The sequence below is a fragment of the Filicampus tigris genome, chromosome 11 (genome assembly GCF_054856515.1).
Source record: "Filicampus tigris isolate MCC_2025a chromosome 11, RoL_Ftig_1.0, whole genome shotgun sequence".
NCBI lineage: Eukaryota > Metazoa > Chordata > Actinopteri > Syngnathiformes > Syngnathidae > Filicampus > Filicampus tigris.
In genome coordinates, this window is record NC_141227.1 from 19653407 (window position 1) to 19679898 (window position 26492).

At 41.9% G+C, this 26492-nt stretch overlaps 1 protein-coding gene, 1 long non-coding RNA gene and 1 other non-coding gene across 5 annotated transcripts in view; 1 reads left to right on the forward strand and 2 right to left on the reverse strand.

The window, feature by feature from the left end:
• The window catches only part of LOC147140054 (uncharacterized), a 73047-nt gene extending 56853 nt beyond the window's left edge, over positions 1 to 16194 (reverse strand). The window contains exons 1-2 of the long non-coding RNA XR_015088738.1: positions 16095 to 16194; positions 7510 to 7652 (exon numbers count right to left, since the gene is read on the reverse strand). This is a non-coding gene — a long non-coding RNA (uncharacterized LOC147140054). The remainder of the gene's footprint in view (positions 1 to 7509; positions 7653 to 16094) is intronic.
• A 3784-nt stretch (positions 16195 to 19978) lies between these two features.
• LOC147140055 (G protein-coupled receptor 26-like) lies at positions 19979 to 25959 on the forward strand. 3 transcript variants are annotated; one of them, XM_086045173.1, is made up of 4 exons: positions 19979 to 20290; positions 20381 to 20892; positions 22364 to 22477; positions 23953 to 25959. In XM_086045173.1, exons 1-4 carry the CDS (start codon positions 20216 to 20218, stop codon positions 24242 to 24244), a joined length of 993 nt encoding a protein of 330 aa, XP_085901299.1. In that variant the 5' UTR covers positions 19979 to 20215; the 3' UTR covers positions 24245 to 25959. The 3 variants fall into 3 exon arrangements, with proteins under 3 accessions (XP_085901299.1, XP_085901298.1, XP_085901297.1); XM_086045172.1 differs by having other exon boundaries at positions 19979 to 20892; positions 23949 to 25959; XM_086045171.1 differs by having other exon boundaries at positions 19979 to 20892.
• trnak-cuu (transfer RNA lysine (anticodon CUU)) lies at positions 24594 to 24666 on the reverse strand. Its single transcript has one exon. It is a non-coding gene; the product is annotated as a tRNA-Lys (tRNA).
• Positions 25960 to 26492: the final 533 nt, after the last annotated feature.

Here is a 26492-nt window from a genome sequence, read left to right on the forward strand (position 1 = left end):
TAACTCATCAAAACCGGTTGCAGAACCTCTCACATTTCGTGAGAGCTCTGCGGCATTTAAGCGGGATTAAAGTGATGACATCATAAATAATAATAATGAGAAGAACCAAGAAGAATGAAAATAGTCCATTTAATTTGCAGTGCACCTTTCATCACAGGATCTCAGTGTGCTGCAAGGTAAAAACATGGTCAAAGATGGGTTTAAAAATAAAACAAATCCTTATTTTTCACGTTCAACTCACACGTCTGATTCCGTTGAGCAGGCTTAACGCCTCATCGTCGTATTGTTGCGGAGAGGTAATTAAGTTGCCAAAGTTTAATTGCTCAATCATCGCTATAGCTTCCCCCCGCCCCCCAAACTCCCTCTGTCATACTTTTAACATACTGTATTCATAATAGCTAACAATTACGGCAAGGGCCCTTTAGCTGGGGTAGCAGTAGTAAAAAGCTGCCGGCACAAATAAAAAGCTATAATCACTCCGCCCACAGCAGTTATTAGTTACAAATTACGGGTCAGTTGAGGGGCTGGCCGTTATATGCATTAAGATAAATAGCGTGGCGGCTTGCGGCAAGTGCAGCAGCTGAATGAGTCGCTTACTCTATGTGCATGTCAAATTCGACCGATGCGTTTGTATACCGTCTTTGCTAAATGCTGTGTCGTCCTCTTCCACAAATAAAGGCCACACCTCAATTAGAAGTCTAAAACAAGAACGAATACAAAAGTACTCGAAGGGACGCAGCCTTCCGTGCGGCATGCTAATCATATTGTTCAACAAACTATTCAACACATCTGACGCTTTCTTTCTTTACATCCTGCGACCTGACTTGCAGGTCAATGTTTTTCTTTCAGCAGCAAAAATATGCTTTGCACAAAAAAAAAAAAAAAAAAATCTTAATGCCGGTATTACTATGCAAGCTAGAGTGACTCCCTTTATTATCCATCTAATATCGTCCCGGTGTCTTTCTGTCTGGTTGCCCCGCCAGGCCCACTGGAATGCTACTCCTCTTTGATCAAGTCTTCATTATCAGTGACTCTGAGTCACTTGGCCGCCAGACGCCAAGCGAAAGGAAGGAGCGTGGCCTCCATGTGGAAAGAAGAGGCCTCCTTCATACAAGACGGAACAATCAGGAGGCATCCCGCCCCGCATTCATCAGAAGCATCCGCATCCAACCGCAGTCCCCCGGGCAGCCTCCGGTGGGCGGAATGCTTGGCCCCTGTCAGTCACGTCGCTCATTGCTGGGGGGGCTATTAGCGATTCATTAAATGAGTGGCTGAGCGGCCGCCTAGCTGTATCAATTAGGGGATAGTTGATATGTGTGTTATTGTCAAGACCCTGTTTGAGGTCGCAAAGCTTTTCATCCCTTGGCTGCTTTCACGCGTGTGCACAGGATGAGCTTGCGCTTGTAATGCGCTCGCTCGGTCGGGTGTGTGGTCTTGGCCTACTGCTGACTCCGGGCAACAGTTTGCTTGTAACAGTATAAATAATTACAGATAGACCGATATATTTTTTAAGGCTTTTTTTCGAGTGCCAAAGATTTGAATGGTTTCTGGGTATTTTGGGGCTGCCGAGTCCGGAAATCACATTTGTTTCTTTGAATTGGCTCTAGTTTTTCACATATGGATATTTCGGACAATTGACTGATTGATAATTAATATACTATGACAGTTTCCGAAACGTACTTTGATAGTTACGAAAATCACTTTTTGTGCTTTGATGTCACCTGATTTTGCATTCTAAAATGTTGCCTAATTGGCTGTAATTTTGCTTAAATTTCACATGAAATACGATTTGCATCCATGGACATGCTTGAAAAGATTCATCCTCATCAAAGTTGTAGCAGAAAGTGAATACCCACGTCATAACTTGCATATCATCGCTGTCCGCTGGAAACCTCGTATGGACAAATATAGTCAAATTCATTTTTTTTCACAATTCGAAACTAATGGTCCTTCCCTACTTCTATAATATTTTATGCAATTTTAGCCAATTTAAAGTGGTGAAAATAGCTAATACACAAATACAAATATACCGCCACTCTTGAACGCAGATTATGTTTGAGAAGTGCTGCAGAAGTGTGGGAAAACTACTTCCGTTACCTTGTTCTGCGGAAGCTGTGTGGCGTAATTGTAGCGTGCCCTGATCTGAGGCATAGGCAGGGAGAGTCAGGGAGGAGACCAACCCACATTATGTTTAGTTTTTGAAGACAGTATAAATGTTAGACCACGCCCCTTTTCTGCCCTCGCCCGTCTCGGGTGAGAGGATGGAAAAGCTGCCCAGATCTGCTTATTGTATGATTCCTGAACTTCAGAGTTGGTAAAGAAAACTGACGAGAAAATTCAATCGATTTGTGTGAGTCTTTAATATAATTATTATTAACATATTGGATGCCTTCTTGAAAGATAAAACAAACACGCAATGAGTTGTTTTTGTGAATTGATCATTGGGCTTGCGCCCTGGTGACCCTATAGCACCCAACAACTCCAACATTAATATTCACAAAAATCTTGATTATCTAACAAGAGGAAAGAGTGCCACATTGGCTCTGACGCAAAAATTGATCTCGTATCGGCCATTGGATTTTGAAAAAAGGCCACAAAAAAGTACCAAACAATCATTTTGTCCTACATCCGAGCCTATTAAATTGAGGTTCTATTGTATTTTCTTTCCAATGAACATTTTATGCTGGGACCTGTCCTGTATCTGAAACCAATGGTGTAAAAAGCATTATTGTCCAATTCAAAACACCTTAGCAATAGCCACTGTCACTTGAAGTAACGTGTAAAATGACCACCGCCAAAGGATTAGTCAATCATTTTATGAGGCATAGTACCGTATTATTGTAGGAGCAGGAATCAAACAGCAACCATAACCAAATCCAAGGCACTTGCTGTTAATATTTTGACAAGGCGCAATAAAGTCAACACGGAATTTGTTTAACTGCCACCAGCCTGGAGGCCGCGTCTGGCTAATGTATAAAAATGTCCACTGTTGTTTCCAGCCTGCCAGGCAAACTTCAGGCAAATCTCGCGTGTTGTTCACCAACATGATTCCTCTTTTCACCAAGATTCTTTGCATATATATCTTATCATCCGACACGTGCTGAATGGTGTGTGTGTGATGTCCCAATTTTCACGTGATTACAAAAGCACTCAGAATTAAATGTTTTGTATGTTTTGTATTTTGCTGGACATAGATAACTTCTGTTACTCTCCCCCTCTTATACCATCCAGCCATTTTCTATAGCGCTTGTCCTCATTTCAATTGCCATATGTTCCTTGCAAAAATGACCCAACATAATGTTAAAATAAGTGCACCAGAACAATTGAGCGATCTTGGCGTTCCGACAAGCCGACAAAGCATGTCCTTTGAGCACAGTGTACGTACCGTGACTCAATTGGGATGAGAACGGCGTGGTGGGGAAAAAAAAAAAAAAAAAAAATCCCTGATAGTAATTGTTGTAATAATTGCATCAATTATCATATCACAAGGCACAGCATTTTTTTTCAAGTTACCCTAACCTGATAATAGCCGAACAATTTCCCCCTTTTCTGCTGTGAAATGGCTCGCCGGCCATTAGCACTGCAGTGTAGCGCCAATGATTGACTTGCCGTCTGCTTAGTAGTGAGTGTGTGTAGAGGAAAGGGTCAGCAGACTAGTGAGGGAACGAGGGTGGGGCAGCAGAGGGGATTGATTGGGGTCTCTGTTGTTGCCAAACGGCGTGTGAGTGTGTATTGGCGTGTAGACAATGGGGCCCGGCGAGCGCTGAAAGGCCTTTTCTGTGGATCCCTGTTAGCTGTCTATTATCCGCTGTCTCCAGGGGGCTGCTAAATAGAGGGCATGTGTTAGGCAGACATTTATCATGTAATTACAGCACTAGGATCCGTTTCTGATGGTGTGTGATGATTACTAATAATTACTGTGCATTTCACGCCTCCGAAGGACCCAGATGGGGTCCCAGGACATCAATACAAAGGAAGGGAGGGGGCAACTGAAATAAAAAATGGGATAAGAGAGAAAAATGTGAAGAAATGGAAGGACTGATGAAGAGGAAAAGGAAGGGTTGCCTTGCCTTTAACCATTTAGGAGTGCTCATTAGGTAAATGAATTGAACCATACGTGTCCAAATACTAATTTAGTAATGGAGTCAAGGAGAGGAGGGTTTTTTTTTTTTTTTTAGATATTTCTTTCATTATACTACAGTACTTGTAATACCCCCAAATTGCTTTTCAGCATGGCATTAAAATTTGTAAATAATTAAATTTTAATAACTCAATCAATAATCTATACAAATTTATACTACAGTCTTAATATTTTTCCCAATGTTACATGGAAAGACATTAAAAAAAAGAATTTTGACTAATATTTATACAGTATTTAGTGGGAACTTGATATATATATATATATATATATATATATATATATATATATATATATATATATATACACACACACACACACACACACACACACACACACTATAAAATGGGTGGGACTATGAAAAAAATATATTTTAAATATATTGTTCTAGCTGGGTTTTTAATTGAAAATAAATAAATAAAAAGACCGTGTCAAGCAGGTTGAATGGGTCTACTTGGTATTGGAACCTGTGATCTTGAAATAGAAAGGAGGATCAATGCTGTATTTCTGCCCTCTGCTGGACTTCAAAAAAATCCAGCCTCCTCAGAAAAGAAAGCCATAGGGTGCTATATTGTAGCAGTGTATGCTTTATATATGAGTAGATGCAGCCATATTTTTTTGAATTAAAAAAAAAAATCTGCTCTTATCCAATCTTGACTTGTCAATATAGCTAAATGTGCCTGATAAATGACTGATCTTAGCATGCCTTTGGTCAAAACCAGCAGACCAGCTCAAGCTGAACCCACTGAGTGGCAGCACAAAGGCCCTCTGAAGCAATGCGGGCGCAGAGTTGGGGGGTCAGTCGGGGAAGATGAGGACGCTCCTGTTTAATAGAAACAAATTGCTCTCCACTTCCCGGTGACACAGATAGCGGCCCATTTATGCCTGCTGGCCTTTGTGGGGAACAACAGAAAGGAAATGTACTCATCCTGGCCGGGGATAAAGTTCGGGGCTTTTTGTTACGCCGTCAGTTACCTTAGCCTCGGTACCCACCCCCCTTGAACAAGCACAGCGGTTAAGTAGTTCAGGTGCCTGCTACATTCTGTTAGATTAAAGGTCCCTGCTCCTGGCCCGAGTTGAATTGCCTCAGCTGGAGACGGCGGAGGGAGGCGGTGGATGGAGCGGCACGGTTGGAGGGCCATGTGGCATGAATGGACACCTTGTGTGTGCTCACAGAGGCAAAACGCTTTGGGAGAGAGTCGGTATAGGGGTGGTGGGATGGCGCGGGGGGGGGGGGGGGGGGGGTTCGGGGGGCTATAGGTGAGGGGAAATGAGAGGGAAACGTGAGGGAGGGGTGGCCTCGCCCCTACTTACCCTCAACTCTATCTCCTCAACCGCGTTTCCACCTGCAAAGTGGAAAGCAGAAGGCTTGTTTGCAGCTCGGGCGGGCAGGTGCATCGGGGCAAGATCCAGAAAGATCTTGAAACACAAACAGACTTTGCAACAGTGGAAGAGGGACCTCAAGAGGGAGGACACAAAGCACACACGTGATGAGATGGGTTGGAGGGACGGGAAGGCGGTGGGCGGCGGGGGGAGCGCGGTCTGTGTAACTTTGCGCCAATGTGCACCTGTGCTGCCCACTCACTTACACAGCAGCAGTTGGTGCAGGGTCGCCGGGAGAATGAGTGGAGTGGAAAACAAAAAGTCATTGTCACCTGACACATGATGCAGGCCAAGGCTGAACGATTTGGAAAAATAATCTAATTGCGTTCTTTTTTTTTTTTCTTTTTTTTTAATTCAATATTGCAATTGCGATTCAGTATGCGATCATTTTTTGCATGTATTTTTTTTAACAAACACAAGCACTTGTTCTGTATTACAATAAACAATATCAGATTTATTATACGTAAATGTGTTGGTCTTATAGCTTAGGCTTGCGCTAAAATAAAAGCAAATGAACCATGAATTAAATGAAAGATAGTTTACTTGTCTACTTCAGGTTTGGGTTATTAACTTACTAAAAGCTTTGCCTAATAGTCTCTTAAGCGTTTACTACGACAACTTCACAAAATGGCGTAAATACAACAACAACAATGTAAACAAATCTGTGGCTTTATCAATTCGACGTTTCGTGTTTCATGAAACAATGATATCTAAACATGTGGATGATACTGCTTAACTCTTTGAGCGCCGTTGACGTGAATTGCCGTCAACGGTAAGGAGAAGCGCCGTCAGCGTCAATTGCAGTCTAGGCAACCTGTGTTTTGATCATTAGGCCGGGAAAATTAAGAAAACTTTTCACTATGTCCAGCAGATGGCAGCACTGGGTGTCTTTGGATGAGATCAGATCACCATGTATCAAAACAATGCTTGACACTTGCAAACATGACGGAATTCTGTACATGCAACCGTTACAAGCAGCTTGAGATTGATCAAAGTGTTCCTCACGTATAGCTCTGCTACAAAGAGTGTCACAAAAGAGAGAAAACATGACGGAGATTATTTAAATTTTGAAGTAGAAGCGATGACGCGATGTACACACACATAGGCACAAGCGCACGCACACAGGCATGAACACACACTGCTAAATACTACTACTACGACTACAACTAAATACAGCGCAAATAAAAGTAAAATTGTCCTCGTGTTCATTGTAAATTCATCATTTTGCAATCGAAAGCACAGTTTAATTCTTGCTGTTGGTATTTTATAAAAGAAAAAGACTGTTCAAATGTTTGCGGCGTCACTAAAGTAAAAATTATTAGCATCAAAGTCACTGTTGTGTCTAAAATAAGCCTCTTCGCAAAAAGTAAATATTTGCTTATCATCATAGTTCAGTGATAAGACTTTGGTGCAATCCAAATTAGGTTCAAATTTGGGTTACATCGTCGCCATAGTACCGGAAGTCTGTCATAAATCCTGAACCCCTTCTATTTGTTGTCGTGTCATCAGTCAGTGATCCAGTCAGAACTGTTTGAAAGCAGCCAAGCGGAGATGCACAACACAGTCTGAACATGTCTCGACCTCCGCAAAGTCCAGGGTAGGGGGGTCAAGTACAAGAGTCAAAGGTGATGTCTGGCCCACAGGGTTGGATTCCAGGAAAGGAGGAAGCGCCCTCTCAATAGTCCCATTTTCAAAAAGATTGTGCATCAGGGGGAGGTGACCCTGAGCCAACTCCAAAAACATTTGTCTTAGTTTATTTTCTATCCTTTCATGTTCAAGCGCACGACTTTGGCGATGATAGCAGGCGGCGGGATGGCGAGGGGTTCTACTGTTTGCAACACTTTAGGAAAAACAAAACAAACCAGATGGCATCCTCTGTGCGACACGAGGTAAAAGTTCGGTAATCCGCATCTTAATCTTGCGCCGTGCTCAGCGCGGCTTAAAGAAAGCGATACTCCTGTGACTACTTTAGCGGATGATTGTGTTACCTTTATAATTCGGCTTCTCCTCCTTCCTGTTTTGTGCTCGTGGAATGCCTGATAAAAGTATCCCCACAGCGGCCTTCCACCTGCAGAGGCGAGGAAAGGACGGCGGGCCTCGGGTCAGAAGTGAAATGCAGACCACTGAGAATCTGAACAAAAGGTCACAAGTGTAAGGAGAAGTTTTTAAAAAATGGAACGTTAACGTAGTAGCCATAAATGACTTCAACGCAAACCTTTGAAAGATTGAGGTGTACGTTGTGACGTCAACGTTGTTGATGTTCAAACAATAGCCGGCATTCATTTGCAAAGGCTGAGGCTGCGGTTGTCAGCGCACTGCTACATATTTCTTTTCTTCCTTTAAATTGTGTTTCGGTCCGTCCGGGAGGGGAGGCAATTTATCTGTCATGGCCTCCGAGAGAGGCACCCCCGCCGCCTTTGAGTGTATTATACTGACAGCAGCATTATTAGCCACAAGGGAAAGCGGCCGCCGCATGAATTTGGCCACTGTTCACCTCGGGGGCTTAGCCAAACCTCTTTTTACAATAGCGCCGATGGTACTGAGATTTTCCTTTCAGTTATTAATTTGATAAATATATTAATTATGACCCGGGGATGACAGTCCAATCAGATTGTCCGGCGCCCTGTCACGGGCCTCCGACCCTCACTTTGGTGATAAGTTCTCAGGTTTCCAGAGCTGTCATCCAGAGGGCTTTGACTTTCTTATCAACGCTGGACCCATTCCCGGGATAATTTCCTGTGTGTCATAATTAAATGGTGGCTCTCTGATGGTGAGTGCCTCCCATTTAAAAGCTGGAATCTCTTGACATCTGTCTTTGTGGAGATAGGTTAGGCTAGGGCTCTTTTAGGACAGTTTTCAATGAGAAAGGTTATGATTGCATTATTAGTGGGACGGTGGTGCGCATATATTTTCATCCATTCATCCATTTTCGACTACTTATCATTTCATCACCAATACCCATGCTCCAGATACTCGACTGATCTAAGAATAAACGCTTGTTTTTTTTCTTTTCTGGAACCGCCACAAGTGACAGTGATTGAGGAGATGGTTTTCAAATTCATTTTGAATCCAATTGTCAATTGGCATCTTAATACAGCAACCTTGCAGTAAGAAGTCATTTTAATTCCAGAAGTGAGGGATTATGAAAATAGTTCATTGGCTCTAGCCCTGTACTAGGTAATAGTCATTTTAATAGTAAAAATAAATAAATGAACCTATTTTTGAAATATATTCGGTGTATAAGAAGTGCAGGGAACCTTTCAGAGCCATACCATCGACCCCAGTTGGATCCAAAAACAAAAACAATTCTTCAAATTGCGGCCATTTTGACAGGGCCGCAGTTGTCGCAAAATTTTTGACGTTCTTAAAAATTTTTTAAAAATAATAATAATAATAATAATACTTTCCACATACACCAGGAGCACCACCAAACAGGAAATGTCACAAAGTTGCATTTTTTCTTGCGTTGTACACACCCAGTTGGAGCTTCGAGCGGCGAAAAAAAAAAAAGGCATTTTCCTCGGGTGATTTTTAATGAGCCATTTCGATAAGTTGCACGTTTCAAGTTGAAAAGAAAAATGTAAGACTAAATAACAAAAAAACACTTTTAGGTCTTGGAGTGTGAGGAAAATGTCCACATTTATACCTGGGGCCTCACCCAGAACCAGAAATGGCAACAACAAGTCACTTTTTGCCATATATGAATCCAGCCATATATAAACAAGAGTGATAACTTAATTGCTACTCATGTCAACACTAGTGGATGGGCTTATCAAACACTGAAGACCCATTGTGTATCATCCGTGTCGTATCATCCTCCATTTTCTGGCTCCAAGAATGAAAAATATTCAAGTGCCCTTGATGTTCCTGATATACTTGAAGCGCTTGGATTATTCCAGTGTACTTCCGCTTTTTTGGATGTTCATCGTCACCTTGAGGAATGCTTGTTTGTTTGATTGTTTGTACTGGATATGCCGGCGCACATTCGAAGCGAGGCCAAAGACTAAAATTTCGCTGAGCTGGATGGAGAGCGCTGACAGCGGCTTCTATCTGCCAATCTCCCCGTGGATATTGTTGCGGTACTGGCGAACAGACAGGCGGGGCTTGCAGCCTGACGGACGTCCTCTGTCAGCAGCTTATCATTTCCAATTAAACCCTTTCATCTAAACGTACAGTCAACTCCTTGGCAAGCTCCCCAAAAATGACCTGAACAACCTGTTATTAGTCGTTTTCAACAAGTCCCCATCTTTTCACCCTCTCTGCCCTGCAACAAGAGGGTCCGGACAATCGTTTCAAGTCTTCAGGTTCTTCTTGAACTATCTTGATCCAAATACGTCACAACGTCAGTCGTCGACGGTGGTCACGTTCTGTTTCGAGATCAAACTTTCAAAATTTTCCTGCGCACTAGAACACGTGTTCCCGCACAAGGGTCTTTTTGTCCATGCTGTGTTCCGTCCGGGCGTGTGCCGAATGCTTTTGCTCCTCTCACCGATGGTCACAAAGGAATGCGTGCAGAGCCGAGCGGCCTCACGACGTCTTATTTCCTCTAATAAGGTGGCCCCCCGGAGGCATCCGGATGGACCAACAGATTAACCTCAGCATCCCCAAGTCAAAACGGTGGAATGATGTGAGCAAGTGCAAGCGTGCCTCCATTTTGACCGGGCAACAATACATACGATACAATATTTTTTTTCCCCAAATAGATTCGATCAGAAAGTGGATTCTTGGATTGATATCTGAACAGATCGAGTAACTTCATTCTTGAGCAAAAAGTGTGTCAGAGAGATTCCCAGGACTGCTTTCAAAAAATAAGATGCATTTCAAATCCAAAACTACAAACTAGAAGTTTATGTAGTCCTGGAAGGATTCTTAGGAGTTGCGGCCATCATCTGGCCCATATCGCAGGCGAGCACTCTAAGTTTTTCCTGGAACTTGTTCTTTTTCTGATATATGCAAAGGGGGAAAAAATCTTGTGTAGGAATTTAAGTCAACTGGATTTGACCCCAACAAAAACAGTCAGTGGTTGTTGGAAAATGGTTACAAGCATTGTTGCGCCCTCTTCAGGTAGCGGCATGTACTGCAAGCACACCTGCCGATGTTGTTCCACTGTTCTGGCCTTGCTGGAGTCTTCATCTAGTTTTACAAAGAAGGTTTTAAGTGCAATTCAATTCACAATTCCGAAATGTAGCCTCTCCAACTTCCTGCTCAAATTCTCCAAAATCCAATTTCAGATTGACTCCCTTTCCACCTTTTTAATCTGATTTTAATCGGGACATAGTACTTTATTTATTCTGGGTGGGGGAAGTGCAGCTGACCGTTTTTATAAGATAGAGAGGTTGCACTTTGAAAATGCACAGGGTGTTACGGGACCACCTGCACGATCGGTAAAGGAACACCTTTAGAAACACGAGGATAATCCTGTGGGTTTGAATGCTATGACAGATTAGGGAAAGGGTGCATTTGATAAACGGGGAAAAGAAGTCAATTGGCCATGGAGCGTGAAGTGGCACACAAGGCTCCTTTTATATCAACGTGCTGCCCACTCTGTCTGGGATACCTCGGCAAGGACTTCGTATAAACACAAACTCACGAGGGATTTGAAAACCATTGGGAGTTTTGATGTTCAAGCGGTACAGGATTTTGATGCTTTTTGCTTAAATGCTTCACTTCACTTGCCTCTGAAAACGTTGAAACCTTTTCTCTTGTTCTCATCCCTCTCTGTTTCATGTCCCCATGTAAAGGTCACGTCGGCCAGGTGCTTGCCCTCCACTTGACTTCTTTCCAACAAACTGCGGCTAAAGCAGATTTTGCGCTGACCCGGTCTGACTCTGTGTCGTCTATGCATGAACAAATCCCCCAAAACAGCTTAAAGGGGGGCTAAACAAAGATGGGTAGTCTTAAATGCTCATCATATAGACTGAGAAGTATGCTTGTCATTACATTTTGAGGTGGAACTAAATAACGGTTTACGTTGGATTCACAGCTTTACTAGGTGAGTGACTGTGGAGAAAATGTACGGATTACTTGATTCTTTTTTTTCTTTTTCTACAGATATTTTAGAGGGGAAAAAAAAAACTGTAGCTCAGTTTTCCAGGAGCAAATGAGTTGAGCGCCACTTCATTTTGTCTCATTTGTTTCGAGAAAAAATAAATTCATTGCCTGCCCTTAACACAGAAGAGCATTCACACAATTATTCAAAAATGGCCTACCGTAAAAAAAAAAATAAACAATGAGATGAATGAAGAAATAAATTATACACTTCTCAACCGATTTGAACCATTCTAACTTGAACATTGCAAAAAGTCCTCATTACCGGTAATAACATGTCCGAATTAATTGAGAATTCAGCCTTTTCTTTTATGAATGTCTCACCTTCAACATTTCTGAATGGACTCTACAACATTTTATTCCAGCGTCAGGGCTTGAGCATTCACACTTGTTCTAGTTCATGTCGCTCTTGCAACTCTTAACAGTTTTTTCCATTCCTGCAGCATGAAAGGTTGCCGTACCTCTTTCGGAAGCTACTTAGGCAGTAAGCAGATTAACTGTTAAACCAAATAAACACACTGACTTTTCTGTTTGTTTGGGACTCTTGACCTCGACCCTCAGAATTGAAAGAAGTTAACCACGCGGAGATCAGCGATGCATTAACCACTTTTGGACTTTGACAACCTCACTTCTCATGTAATCACATGCACTTGGTTACTGCTTAGCTCGATATTAAAATATGAGGCTACTACTTAGATTTGGCGAGATGGTAACAGTATATCGATACACCTTTCGTGTATTTTAATGAGTCAAGGTAACATAGATTCACAACGGTCGCTAATCCCCAGTCCATAGCCAGAGGCCGCACAAAGCAGCATAAGCTCCCCCGACGATCCTGCTATCACCTGCCTATTTTATGCCATGCCGTTCCTTTGGCGCTTTCTTTCCATCCGCTAATCCTCTTTAAGGACATTACCTGCTAATATGTCCATTCAGGGGGTATAAAAGCCCCGGCTATCTTTTTACCGCCATCGGCAGTACGCTAAACCATCCCATTAAAGGAGGAAGGCAAACGAGGGGGCTGTATCGTGGTTTTGACCCCGAATACCGCGCAGATGAAGGGCCGAGTGAGAGGCGGAGGCCTTCGTAGAGGAGTGCTGATAGATGGCTGGACTTGAATCAAATAATGAACCTAATGGCTCATGTCGTTTGTGAGGGCAGAGACAGTTTTCTGCCTTATGCCGTAGACGTTTGGTGGAGCGGAACATGTCATTTACAGCCGACAGTAGCATTTGTCGTCTTATTTAGAGTCGTATTTACAATACAATAAATATCATACAAACGGTGTACAGTATTGTGCTAAAAAAAAGTTTTCGGACTCGTTGTCACATTACAGAAAATCGTAAATAGGTGAGTTTTTTTTTCCACAAATAACGGAGGATAGGTTCCATCTGTGATTTGGTGAATTTGCAAATGCCAAACTGCAAATTAGAGGTGGTCCATTGCATAGATGACAGAAGTATTTGTGTCAAAATGAAACAAAATGAAGAAGAAAACAACACAACTAAGAATAAATAAAAGTGCAATTATGAGGATAAACATGGATTTTTTTTTTTTCTTCTACGCACTGGTAAGCCGTGATATTAAGACAATAAATTCATAATATCACAAGAAAACGGTGTCATTTTACAAGCATAAAACAAGACGTCATTTTACAAGAAAAGGAAATGTTTTATTACAAGAAAAAGTCTTGATTTGCCATTAAAAAGACAATAATTATAAAGTCAGAAATTTACTAGAATAAATTCTTCATATGACAAGAAAAATCATTTCAGGAAAATAAAGCCAGCATATTTCAGGAAAGAGGTTGTAATTGTGCGTGGAAAAAGTTTTGATTAGATACGAATAAAGTCGGAAAATTAGGAAAAGACAATTCTTCAAGTCTTGATATTAAAGGGAATAGACTTAATTAAAGTATAACTGTTGAGAGGAAAAAGTCTGAATTCTACTACACTAGTCATGAGTCCAAGAAAAGTTGTCACTTCACGCAGATACATTCCTAATATCGCCAAAAAAAGTGGTTGCAATTTTATAAAAAGTCATAATATTACTAGGAGAATGAAGTCATACTATTACAAAAAAGAGGTCATCATTTTACAAAATAAAGGAACAAATTTGCATTATGAGACAAAGTTTCACAACCTTGATGTCACGAACAGCGCTAAACAGTCCTGCCAAAATGACAAAAGAAGACTAAACCAAGTTTAACTTTAAAGGGCGACCGCCTGACCTACAAAGTTGACTTGCCGTTGTGGCCTGAAGGCAGGGCAGTTGTTCATTTCACTGCTCAAGGCTAATGACTTGAAAGACACGGCAGCACTAATGTGTGCTGACAGCTCCCACAGCACAACACTAGTTACCCGAGTGAAACCTAAAGTAGCAGAGAGCAACCTCTTGCGGTGCAATATCAAAGTCCTCCTGTATGTTTCATTCAATGTTGTCCACTAGAGGGAGGCACTTGATCAAAAGTATTCAGCTGCTGATATGAAGCTCACTCTAATCTCTCCCCATTAGTCGATTGGTTCCTCTCTGGTCAAGTCAAAGCAGACGTTTGCAAATGTCTTATTTGAATTAAACACAAAGATTGTGTGGATGTTTATTGTATGTATAATGTATATTTAACTTTTGTGCTGTTGAGAGGCTGACATTCTGATGACTCGGGCAATTTTAAGTTGAACGAGGTCTCTAAATGATTACTTGAGTATTACAATGGCTGTCAATTAATTTGATAATCGATTAGGTGTCGATTAATCGAGGAATTGTTGCACCTCTTTTTTTCTTTGTTTTACTGTGCTGTTTGCAGCCAGGTCAGCAGTGCAAATTAGTATCTCTCAATTGCAGTACAGTACTGGTGGAAAACATTTTGAAGGGATTTATCTGGGTCCTATTTCGGACAGGGGTGTGTAGACTTTTTCTATCCACTTGATGTGGTTTCACAGTTAAAACCGTCCAGATATTTTATGTATGACTTTTGGGCCATTGCGCTTTGGAGATTCCACTCGGATATGAGCAGAGAAGACCTGTGCTTATATTTGCTCGTTCCTTGCCAAATCAAAAAATTTCATTGAGTTGCATAAATCCGTTTGACCTTCACTAGCTGCAACATCATTACAACATCCCCTCCAGAGAATGATATGCAGAAACACGCCGGCATGTTTACGAGCGTAGTTGTGTGTGTCACCACGCCGGCCAACATTTGAACTTATGAATCATGACATGCACAAGGACGCACACCACGTATGTACGAATACATGCGCATGTAAAGTTTCGCCTACAGATGGGAGACGGCCGCACAAGGCACAAATAATAATAAGAGACGACAGCCAGTTGGGTCTGCGGCCAGCCGTGTTTTCATTGAGCCACGGGCGTGAGTCATCCATGGCCGCTCGCTCTCTGCTAATGCGTTTGTTTTTGTCCCATACACGAGGACATTTCGCTGACTAACTTGTTCCTCTTTCCTAGAGGAGAATTTGGATTTGGGGCTTTTTAGGAACAGGCATCGTAATAAAGATGATGAAGCACACACTAATGTACTTGTGAAGCTACCATTGAAAATTCTTCTAGCAGATGAACCACAATGAATCATGCTTATTTACTACCACAACAGCCTTTATACTCATTTTCAAATTCAAACACTTCAAGGATTTTACTACACATTACATAGGTCTTCATGTACACTTGTATGCATATACATAATAGCTCAAATGGAAACTGTTACCACAACAGTTTAAAACAAAAAGCATTTTGCAGGCAGGACATTTTGTGTTACTTTTTGTGTTAGCCATGGGTGCTCTGAGTCTCAATCTGCCCCACTGTCGTATGGTGTTCCACAGGGTTCAGTTTTGGAGCCCCTGCCGTTTTCAATGTATTTGCTGTCCCTGCGTCCCATTTTCAAAAAGCATGGTATTTCCTTTCACTGCTATGCAACTGACAGTCAGACCTATGTCCTGCTAAGCAAAAATGACACTTTCACTTTAAGGCCACCTTTGCCCTGTCTGGAGGAAATCAAAGCCTGAATGGCACTAAACTTCTTGAACTTTAAAAGAAAACAGAAGTTATAGTGTTTGGTCCCAGTGGCCCTTGTACATCCTGTGTTGCTAGTGAGATATATAAACACTCGATGGGATCCTCTTACCTCAATAGTTTAAACGACTATAGTCTTATTAATATCTTAAATAGACCAGATTAGTATGACAATTGAACAAAATTAGATTACATGCAAGGAAAACAGATGTTCCAACCAAACAAGCAAACTATTCAGTCAAATATACCCATTTGTTCGGGCAGGAATGGTTACAGTGTTGAGCATTTCACCCCACAACTAGCTTGAAAATATTTCAATTTGGACATTTTAAGAGATTCCTTAACCTTCTATCACCAACATGACTATAAACTGCACAGGCATAAAGAAGAATCAATACAAGATCTGTCGCTCAGTAAATTACAAAATAACAGTTTTCACATGTTTAAAGGAGACTCAAAAAGTGAAACATTAAGTAATATTTACAAGTGAAATAGTTCTCACCAGTGTGACGTTAGTTTGAAGTGTAGGGACAGAAGAACACTTTTTTCTTTTTTGTTTTGCTTCATTCAAATGTTAAAGCAGGAATTTGATTGGGCAAATATTTAACGGAGGGAACCAATGACGACAGCAGGTGGTGCTGCTTTAAAAGGTGTCCCCTCTCCACAGAACAAAGTTCCGCGAGTGACTTTTTTTTTTTAAATAGTTACATGACTTAGTTTACATGACATATTTTGCTTTGTACTGTATTGACATTATCATGCTGTAACTTGACATCTTTAACTTTTAATGTTATATTTAGATGAAATCACAGTTTAGTACTGTACTCGTAACCGATGGCTAAATGTAATTTCCTTTTAGTTCAAATGTTTTCAGTTGAAATACTGTTTTCTAGATATTAAGTATTTCAACAAAACTCATCATTTGAATAGCATACAGATTACAGTCGTCTGTACATCGATGTGGACAGTGAATACATGGGAGTGAGTGACCAACACCCGTCAACAATTTTAATTTTAACAAATACCTATATTGATAATTTAAACCCAAAATATGCCCCAAACTATGATCTGAAAACCCTTAATATCATCCGACCTCAAATTACAACATTACCGGTAAAAATAAATTGCTTACAGATTATTTGATTTCAGAAAAAATGCACTGAAAGTGCTGGCGTGTACATCGCCATTTCACAACTCTCAAATATATTAATTACTACTTTCCTATTAGCCATTTTATTAGATGTTTGAGTCATTGACATTGACATATTTTAAATAAAAACATCCTTTAAATAGCAAACAACTCCTTATGTCCTTACTGTTGTGCAGTTAGCCATTAGCAGGTCATCAGTTGTTAACGTTCACCGCTGCCAAAAGTGGTCTGACATTTCTCTGAATCATCTTGAGAAGTTTACCACTCTGCATTGTCAAGGATCCTCTCCTTCATGTCAGACCGCCACTGGAATCTTCCATCACGCTTTCAGTGAATAGTTTTATGTTTGAAAGAAAAAATTGTGAGAAAGTGAGTACCACTTAATGGTGTTTTGTGAATTAGTGGGTGTTACTGCAAGTAGCTGCTGTAATGTTTCACCAAAAGTCTCCTCATAAATTAAGTAGAGCTTCAACACCCTGTCTGTTCCTTCACTGTTTAAAGGGCATAGGTTAAAAAAAATCTCTCTGTGGAATTCATTAAGAATGTTCTATTCCCAATTTGTCATGGGCCATAATGTATTGCTGTCTAGACAGCTGAAGTTTGTGACAATGCCGTTATAACAAATGGACTGATTAGTTTTATTCTGACAAGTGGACAGTGTGAAATCTTCTTCAATTTAAAAAAATACAGCTTTTTAATTTCAGTCCTGAAACTAATCAGAGCCAAAAATGGAACATTAGATTCACGTTCATTTGTGACAGTGTTAAATGAGACTAATCGGTCCTCACTGAAAGATCCTGATTAAACAAGAAGATGCTATTTGGCCAACATAATGACCATGTTCCGTAGGCCTCACATCCTGGACGCACGGCAGTCTTTAAAAATGGACGGAATACATGTTCAAAGATCAGTCTTGGCATTTTTCCTAACTGAACAGATGCAAATAATATTGTTAGGCCTTTGCGTTACGTGACAACACCGTCTTTTGGACAGTGATCTGTCTGTCCAGCTTTAACTATACTGTAAATGGACAATATGGTGTTTCTTTGACCATTTGATTCCATGACAAATGAAGGGTAATAATAACGCAAAACCCAAAATTTGGATTTGCCTGTATGCTGTAAAAATCCATGTAAATGATCGCTTAAAATAATCTGAAAATCTGCAAATAATTGGCGCACCCCTTAAAAGGGTTTTTGTAATTTCATCTAGATGCAACAACATGGCAGAGAAGTACTTAAAATGGAAAGGGTCATAAAGCGTCAATGCCTCACATCTAGCATGTACACGATCATAAACCCATGTTACATAAAAATCTCTATTTAGAAGTTAAATCATCTAACACCAAAAAATTTTCACATAAGGCTCATCCATAGTATTAGCTAGCACACTAGTCTACTTGAAAATAACATACTAGCAAAGATGTGACATCACACAGGCAAACAAATATGTGCAGTAGGACTTTACATAAATGATATTAAGTCATTAGATAATCTTTTGGAATTTACATTAATAAATGGTAAGGAATACACGCATACAAAGCCGAAGAAGAGTACAGCGGCTGTTATTAGAAGGTGCATCGGGAGAGAATCTTCAACTTTCAATTCAATTCTGACTGCGTATGAGGTACATCTTCAAGATTCCATCAGATGGCGCCAAAGTAATTATTTTTTTAGTCTGAGCACAAAAACAGCAAAAGGACAGGATTTTCAGTGAATGACACATTTGCTAAAAATGAGAAACATCTTTATTGACTATGTCTGTAAAAACACACAAAGAATTTGTGCAGTACAAGAGCTGGAAGAGGTAGTGACCAGGATCCTGAATATGCGACTTTTCTAATATGCGAGGTTCACTGTATATATTGTAATGCCTTTACCACCCATAATTCTCAGTTTTTGCATTTCATATACATCTATGATCTCTCAGAAAAAGAAATTGCAATTTCTACTTTATGTTATTTTCCAGCTTTCTGCTGAAGACGAGGACAAATCCACGTGAGCATCTCACAGTGAATGCAATGCGGATACACATCCTTAGGATACAAACTGTACAGTATGCAGAGATCACAGCAACGTTGGTCGCCATGGCCACACGTGCTTGGGTGTTGACACCCACACTGCCTATCACAATGGTTTTACGTCTCGCGCCCTGGAAAATGTACCATGCCCCCACCCCTCAACTCCTATAAACCAACTGTACTGCCAATGCCAAAGGCTGCGCCACCAACGCAGTAGATGGAAAAGTGTATGATGGATTAAAAGTGACACACGAGACAACACTAATCGGGTCTGTCGCACTGAAATGAAACTGTGGTCTGAGCTCAAGTGTTGAGGCACTTTAAAACCCTTTAGTTTTAGGAACCATATTTGGTGATGCTAGGACAGGGCTGGGGAACCTTTTTCCCTAAGTCCTGTGAGAGCCATACAGGCTATTATAATTTATGAAGAACTATGATGCAACTGGATTTAAAAAAAAATAATATTTCGTCTGAGGTTTTGTTTTTAGAAGGGCCAAATGATAGATTTATTACACTTAATCAAAGACCTTTTAGGCTTTTCATTTAGCATATATTGTTTCACTTTACGGAAAACATTGCATTGATGATAATAAAATATTTGGAAATGCATAAGTAAATACAATTCTTTTATTGAAAGTATAAAAATGATTTTGTCTATTTTAACTGTCTAATCCGACCAACAAAAATGGTTTCAAAACAAATAAATAAATACATACATAAATACACAAATAAACAAATAAACAACTAAATAAACAAATAAATGAATAAATAAATAAATAAATAAATAAATGAATGACTAAATAAATAAATAAATAAATAAATAAATAAATAAATAAATAAATATTGCCTCTTATGGTAACATATATAGACTAAATAATCGCAAAACGCTTTGGATTATTCCATTCTGTGTAAACCATGGGAATATTGCAGAAATTAGACTACTACCACAGTGCAAAATCGCGCCTTTGGGGTTCTGCATTAGCAAAGAAAAAGTTATAAATGTTAAATCATTCATTTGGGGGAAAAGTCCTTACAACTCTAAGTACAACTCGATCGATCGCTATTGCGTTGGTGATTGGGTGACGTTGTACGTGACATCAGCCCGCAGCTACGCAATCGTGCGTCTGCTGCTATTTTTCCCATGCCAAATGAGTCTATTTTTGAACACGGGGGCGGGGGGCTCTGTCCTGTGATGCACTGACGGAAAAGACGAGTGCGATGACACACTCAGTCACTCGCATAAAGACAGAAAGAGAAACTTGGATTACTTTCCTCCCCTAATGTCTGGAGGATGCTTTTTGCGTCGATGCGTATTTGCGCATGAGCCAGCGGGCTCCAGTCAAAGCTTGGGAAGCAACATTCAGCTCAGTCCGGGGAGTTCAGTTCGCATGATGTGAGTATTGAGTGTACGGCAAACCGGAGCGAGGTTCGGATGACCTGAGGAAAGAGCACCATGCACGCAGCGGACGTGGCGTGCGCCGCCTTGCTACTGGGTATCATCGCAGTGTCACTGCTGTCCAACCTTCTGGTGCTGATTTGCTTCGTGCACAACGCGGAGATCCGCAAGGAAACCCCCGCTCTCTTCATCCTCAACTTGACCTTCTGCAACCTGTTGCAGAGCGTCTCCAACATGCCCCTCACCTTGGCGGGGCTCCTCACATCCGACCGGCAGCAGCGCGGAGGAGGCGGTCTGTGCCAGACGGTGGGCTTCCTGGACACCTTCCTCACCACCAACTCCATGCTGACCATGGCGGCGCTCAGCATCGACCGGTGGGTGGCGGTGGTCTTCCCGCTCAGCTACCACTCCAGGGTGCGGCGCCGGGACGCGGTGGCGGCGCTGGGCTACACGTGGGCGCACTCGCTGTGCTTCTCCGCCGCCGCCGCCTGCCGCTCGTGGGTGGGCTACCACCAGTTGTACGCGTCGTGCACCTTGCGCGGCGCCAGGGCCAAGGGGGGCGGCCTGCACTTCGTCGTCTTCACCGTGGCCCTGCACGGGCTCGGGTTCCTGCTCGCCCTGGTGGCCATGTGCGTGACCTACTTGAAAGTGCTCCGAGTGGCCAGGTTCCACTGCAAGCGCATCGACGTCATCACCATGCAGACGCTGCTGCTGCTCGTCGACATCCATCCCAGGTAAAGAGCACTTCCAAGTTCAATTCTTATTGTTATTCTCTTATTTTTTTCAATAAGGAGAAGAAACTGTATATTGCTTTCAAATGTGCTCTATCGGTATCAGTGGCGTGCAAAAAGGGGGGCGAGGTGGCAGCCGGGCGAGGGTTGGAGTGGTGGTTTGGTTGGGGTGACCTTTCACTCCTTCAAATCCAAGAAAAATGTTGAATGGGCTGCAAAATGACTGACTATACTTTGAAAGCCTAACCCAATTTTGAAAGCCTAACCCTACTTTGAAACCCTAACACTCCTTCGAAACCCTACTTTGAAACACTAACCTTACTCGGAAACACCATTTTGAAGCCCTCCCCCAACATTGAAAATCCTAAACGTACTTTGAAACTCTAACCATGAAAAACCTACTTGGAAAGCCAACTACTACTTACTTGGAGCCCTAACTACTGTACTTTGAAACCTGAGGTCACACATTCCGACAGTTGAAATTTTTTAACCTCAATTTTATAACCCCTCTTATAAATTGTGACCCTACTTTGAAACCCTAACCCAGGGGTCACCAAGTCCGGTCCTCAAGGGCACCTATCCTGCATGTTTTCCATCTCTCCCTGCTGCAACACACCTGTTTCAAATGATCAGTATTGTTATCAGGCTTCTGAAAAGCTTGCTGATGAGCTGATCATTTCAATCAGGTGTGTTGCAGGATACAAAACATGCAGGATAGGTGCCCTTGACTCCCGGACTTGGTGACCCCTGCCCTAACCCTACTGTGAAAGTATACACACTTTGAAATCCCACAACACAAACTGCATAATGTTACAGTATCTTCTTCTAATATTAAAAATACTTTCAGGGGTAAAATCTGTTTTTAATTGGGTTCATGATGGTGTTAAAGCTGAAGTCAACCCAAAATTTTTTTCAAGAATATGTTTTATGCAAGCCATCTAGTTGAAGGCATTCTGATTAATATTGTGTTTGTGGAATATGAGTTAAGCAGCAAAATGCACCTGTTTTTAGCCATCTCTGGGGGCGGCCATTTTGTCACTTCTGTCTACTGAGTATGACATCACAGATGCTCAGGGCTCACATAACGACCAATTATGACCCAGCTTCAAAAAACAGGTGAGGTGATTGGTCGTTACCTGAGCCCTGAGTAGTTGTGATTTCATTTTCAGTCGACAAAAGTGACAAAATGGCCGCCCCCAGGGATGGCTAAAAACAGATTTGATTAACTCTTATTCCACAAACACAATATTTATCAGAATGCCTTGTTTCAACTCGTGCGCCTGCATTAAACATATTCTTGAAAAAAAAATATTTGAGTTGGAGGTGGTACTTTTTGAAAAGTAAACTAGAAATCAGACCCACACAACAGAAAGCACTTCCAAAATGTGCATTTCTATGCAGCCTTTCAGATTGCTGCTGTCACGTACTTACATTTCCCGGCATGCTCTGCTTCATCAACTGATTTCCTCCGCAGTGTTCGCCAGAAGTGCCTGGACGAGCAGAGGCAAAGGAGGCAGCGGTCCACCAACAAGATCAGCACGTTCATCGGCACATTTGTGCTGTGCTTCACCCCGTACGTCATCACCAGGTGAGCAGCAGTGCTGGGGAAGAGTTTGGCCAAAGAAGTTCACTAAACCAAGAGATGGATGGAATTGGAGGGTTTGCACGAGGGGTGTTTCATGACATTTGACTTAAGAGTCAAAAGGCATTTTAATATTGATATGCTCTTCTTCTTCTAAGGTGGTTGGAGATAGGATGCATATTTGTCCCATACTTGTTTCATACAACAAAAGTCTGACAGCTTAATCCTAACATATGAGGTGAAATGCCATGTATGGACATTAGCATAAATGCTCTGGAAATTCTAAACCTTCAAACAACTGTTATTTGAACACACACCGAACAGCAACACATACAAACATAGCATACGACAATACTAACCAGCATTTATCCTACTGTAATAGAGACTATTACAGAGGCTTCATAGGGGACCTTCTCTGCCTCTTCTTCTTGCTCTTAATTGTGTAAACTCTACCTTATACTGTCAATACTGTAATTTAAATATCAGTGTGGTTCACTATAATCGCTGATCAGAATTGAGAATGACCGATTAAGCGCTGATAACGCCAATCGCTACTCACAGCCACGAGCGTGACGCTTTACTGGACTTGAATTGAATTTGCGAGGCTCTCCTTCTTATTGTGCTGATACTTGATCCCCGTCATGTTGACAATAAGATTTCACTCTCGCCGCCCATCGATCCTCCGAGCCCGCTTAATCCTCGTCGGCGAGATGAAAGTCGGGCGGGCGGTGGAAGCAAATGAGTCAGCTCCGCTATCGGTAGCTCTCATTAGTATTTGGCCGCGTGCATTAGTGCCAGAGACCTGTCACAAGCTGTTAGATTGGGCGGGATGGAAATAGCCGTCTGGCAGAATGGAGAAGATCCACGTAATTAAGAGGACAGATTAGCCACCAAACAATGCGTCTGCTCGTTCCTCTCACTTGAACACAATCGGACGCATTAGGGCAATGGCGGCTTGACATTTGCAGACATTGTCATGGCATTTTAATGGAATGTTCGCCACAGGGAGGCTCTTCCACTCTAATTAAGCTCATCCCATGGTAGGATTTATCAGAGTACTGTCCTGATAAATCGTTACTGTCCTTAAGTCGATTTTTCTTTCTGTGTACTTTGCTCGACTATTTTTTCCCAATGACTGTTTGGTTTTACTCCTGTAAATCTGAAAGTAGATATCTACTCTTTGTGCTCCTTATTTTGTCGAAATAGGCATGGTAGGTTGATTGGACACACATAAATGGCCCCTAGGTGTGATTGTGAGTGCGGATGTTTGTTTGTCTCTGTGATTGGCTGGCAACCGATTCAGGGTGTCCCCCGCCTACTGCCCGAAGACGCCTGGGACAGGCTCCAGCACTCCCGCGACCCTTGTGAGGATAAGCGGTATCGATAATGGATGGATGGATGAATTATCTGTACCACCGATTGCCTGCTATTTTTCCTTCTCCTCATCATATATGAAATTTCTCTTGCTCTCTTCGAGGCAGATTGGTCGAGCTGTTCTCCCCGGAGCACATCAACGCCCACTGGGGGGTGCTGTCCAAATGTTTGGTGTACGGCAAGGCGGCCAGCGACCCCTTCGTCTACTCGCTGCTCCGCCACCAGTACAGGAAAACCTGCGGCCTCCTGGCTCGCAAGATCCTCGGCAGGAGCCAGCGGGACTCCTTCTCCCCCGCGTTGAAGGCCAACGCCAGGAGTAATCAGGACGCCCAGCTTTCTGCCAACGCTGCTAGTGATGACGGCCAAGGGCCCGGGAGAAAACCATCTCCGGGCCAGTGAAGCACAGACCATGATTGTATTTTCTCCCTGCTGGAAATGTCCTGGTGTTTGGTTTCCAAGAAGCTGTGGTGGCATTTCCACACATGTGACCATATAGAGACAAACAACAATTCACGCCTATATTTTCACCTAAGGACAACTGCATGTCGCCAGAGAACCTGACATGCATGTTTGTGGAATGTGGGAGAAAGACAAAGTACTCAGAGCAAAGCAACGACCCTGAAATTTTAGAGTTTCACTTACTACCGACTTAGATAACCCGGCTTCTTCTCTATAGAGAACTGGTTTTAGATCTGGTATGAAGTGTAGGATATGCCCAGTAGACAAAACATCCGAGAAGAGGGACGAACGCCCAATGTGGGGGTTGAACCCACGACCCTGAGATTAAGAGCCTCATGCTCTACCGACTGAGCTAATTGGGCTTCTCACTTACTAGAATGTTTTTAAATCTCTGTAAGATACGCCTAGTTTCATATTCCAGGCAAAACTTGAAGGACTTGCCTCGGTAGTAGCAACTACCCAATGAGAGGCTCAAACTCAGTACTGCGAGATTACAAGTCACATGCGCTACCAATTGAGCTAATCAGGTAACTACAATCAGAAGATATTTTTCACACAGTGGCAGTCTTACCAATTGGACAAGGTTCAAACGGATGAAATGAAGAACCATACGCTCCATTACGTCCGCTAACTTGGCCTTTCCGATATGAAAGTGTTTTGTTTTTTATATCGATCAAAGCGTAAATCTGGTGAAGACAGTTTTATATGAGACAAAACCTGAACGCATCACTCAACAAAGGAACAGCAACCTAACATGGTCTTCAAACCTACAACGCTGAGATTGGGAATGTCATTCTCTACCAACTGAGCTGACTGGGGTGTCGCAGAATGCAAAAAGATGTTTTTTTTTGGCTATTTTATAAATCTGGAACCATCCCCACAGGACAGCGAACAGGGAACCTCCGTTGGTAGGGGGGAGTTCTCTGTACTTCCAAGACATGAAATAGATATTTACTAAAAAAAGGTTTTATTGGAACTTAGCAACTGGGGCACTGTCATGTTTACAGTTGTGTGCGTGTGTGTGTGTGTTTTCCCAAAACAAACGAAAAAACATTTTGGGATGTTCTTCAGATAAAAAAACAAAAAAAATCTGGAGATAATAGTTTTTTATTGAAGAGCTACAATACTGTTGATGAAGCGACTGTTCGTTTTGTTGCCATGAACTGCTTCAATTATGATCCGTATGTGATCGAGAAAGTCTAAACTGCTCCTTGCTTCCTAAATGCATTGAGACCTTCAGTATCACTGATGCTATACTGTTAGTCCTTCAACTGGGTGCTGCGATTAATATTGAAGCACAACCTCAATGGAAATCCCGGATTACGTGTTCAGGGGATAATGTAAAACCTGATGTCCATTGGGACTGTATAGCGCATTGTACACATGGCAGTGAATGACGCAGGTGGATTTATTATGATGGCGCTGTCAGGCATGAGTTGTAAAGTGCCTTTCAGACAATGAACTCTCATTTAATCCAAAACCTTTGGTAACCTTTTGCTATTTGTGGGATAATGTCATGCAGGTGTCAGCATGTGAGTAATTTTATTGTGAGGTTACATCAGGCAAAACAGGGTAAGGTGTGTAGCAAGGATCCATTCTACCTCGTGACTCATGAGGGATTTGTGACAAATCAGGATGTTGAGTGGCATCCATTTATTTATTTTTATCAAGCCGTGCATGATGTTTGTGAGTTTGTGTGTCAATAAAGTCTGTGCAACACGAACTAAATGTACACTACTGTACTGTATACGGATACGTACATCTATTGACATACGGGCACACCCCTTAATCCATGACGGCGGCACGGTGGTTGAAAATCACCTTAGTCACCCAAAACTCGTTCAGTGAAAGGATTAAACCTCCTTTGATTTGACCGCTTTTGATTTTGGGGGAATTTGACCCGAGGTGTGTGCACTTAACCAAAAGAGTCAGAAATGAAATCCCAATTAACATCGTTTATATATGTGGTTACTAACCAGCCATTTGAATGTAGCTTTTTACGTCTCACAGGTCACGTTTAAATGTGGATATTCTTCCTTTTTTTTTTTAAAAGGATTTTATTTATTTTTACATACAGTACAGTGAACCCATATTGATTGCAAAACATATGTTCCAAACCCTTGTGTTCCACGTTCCAATGTTCCAAGAGGAAGACGACGGATGGATGGATGTGCCAAACAACCACACA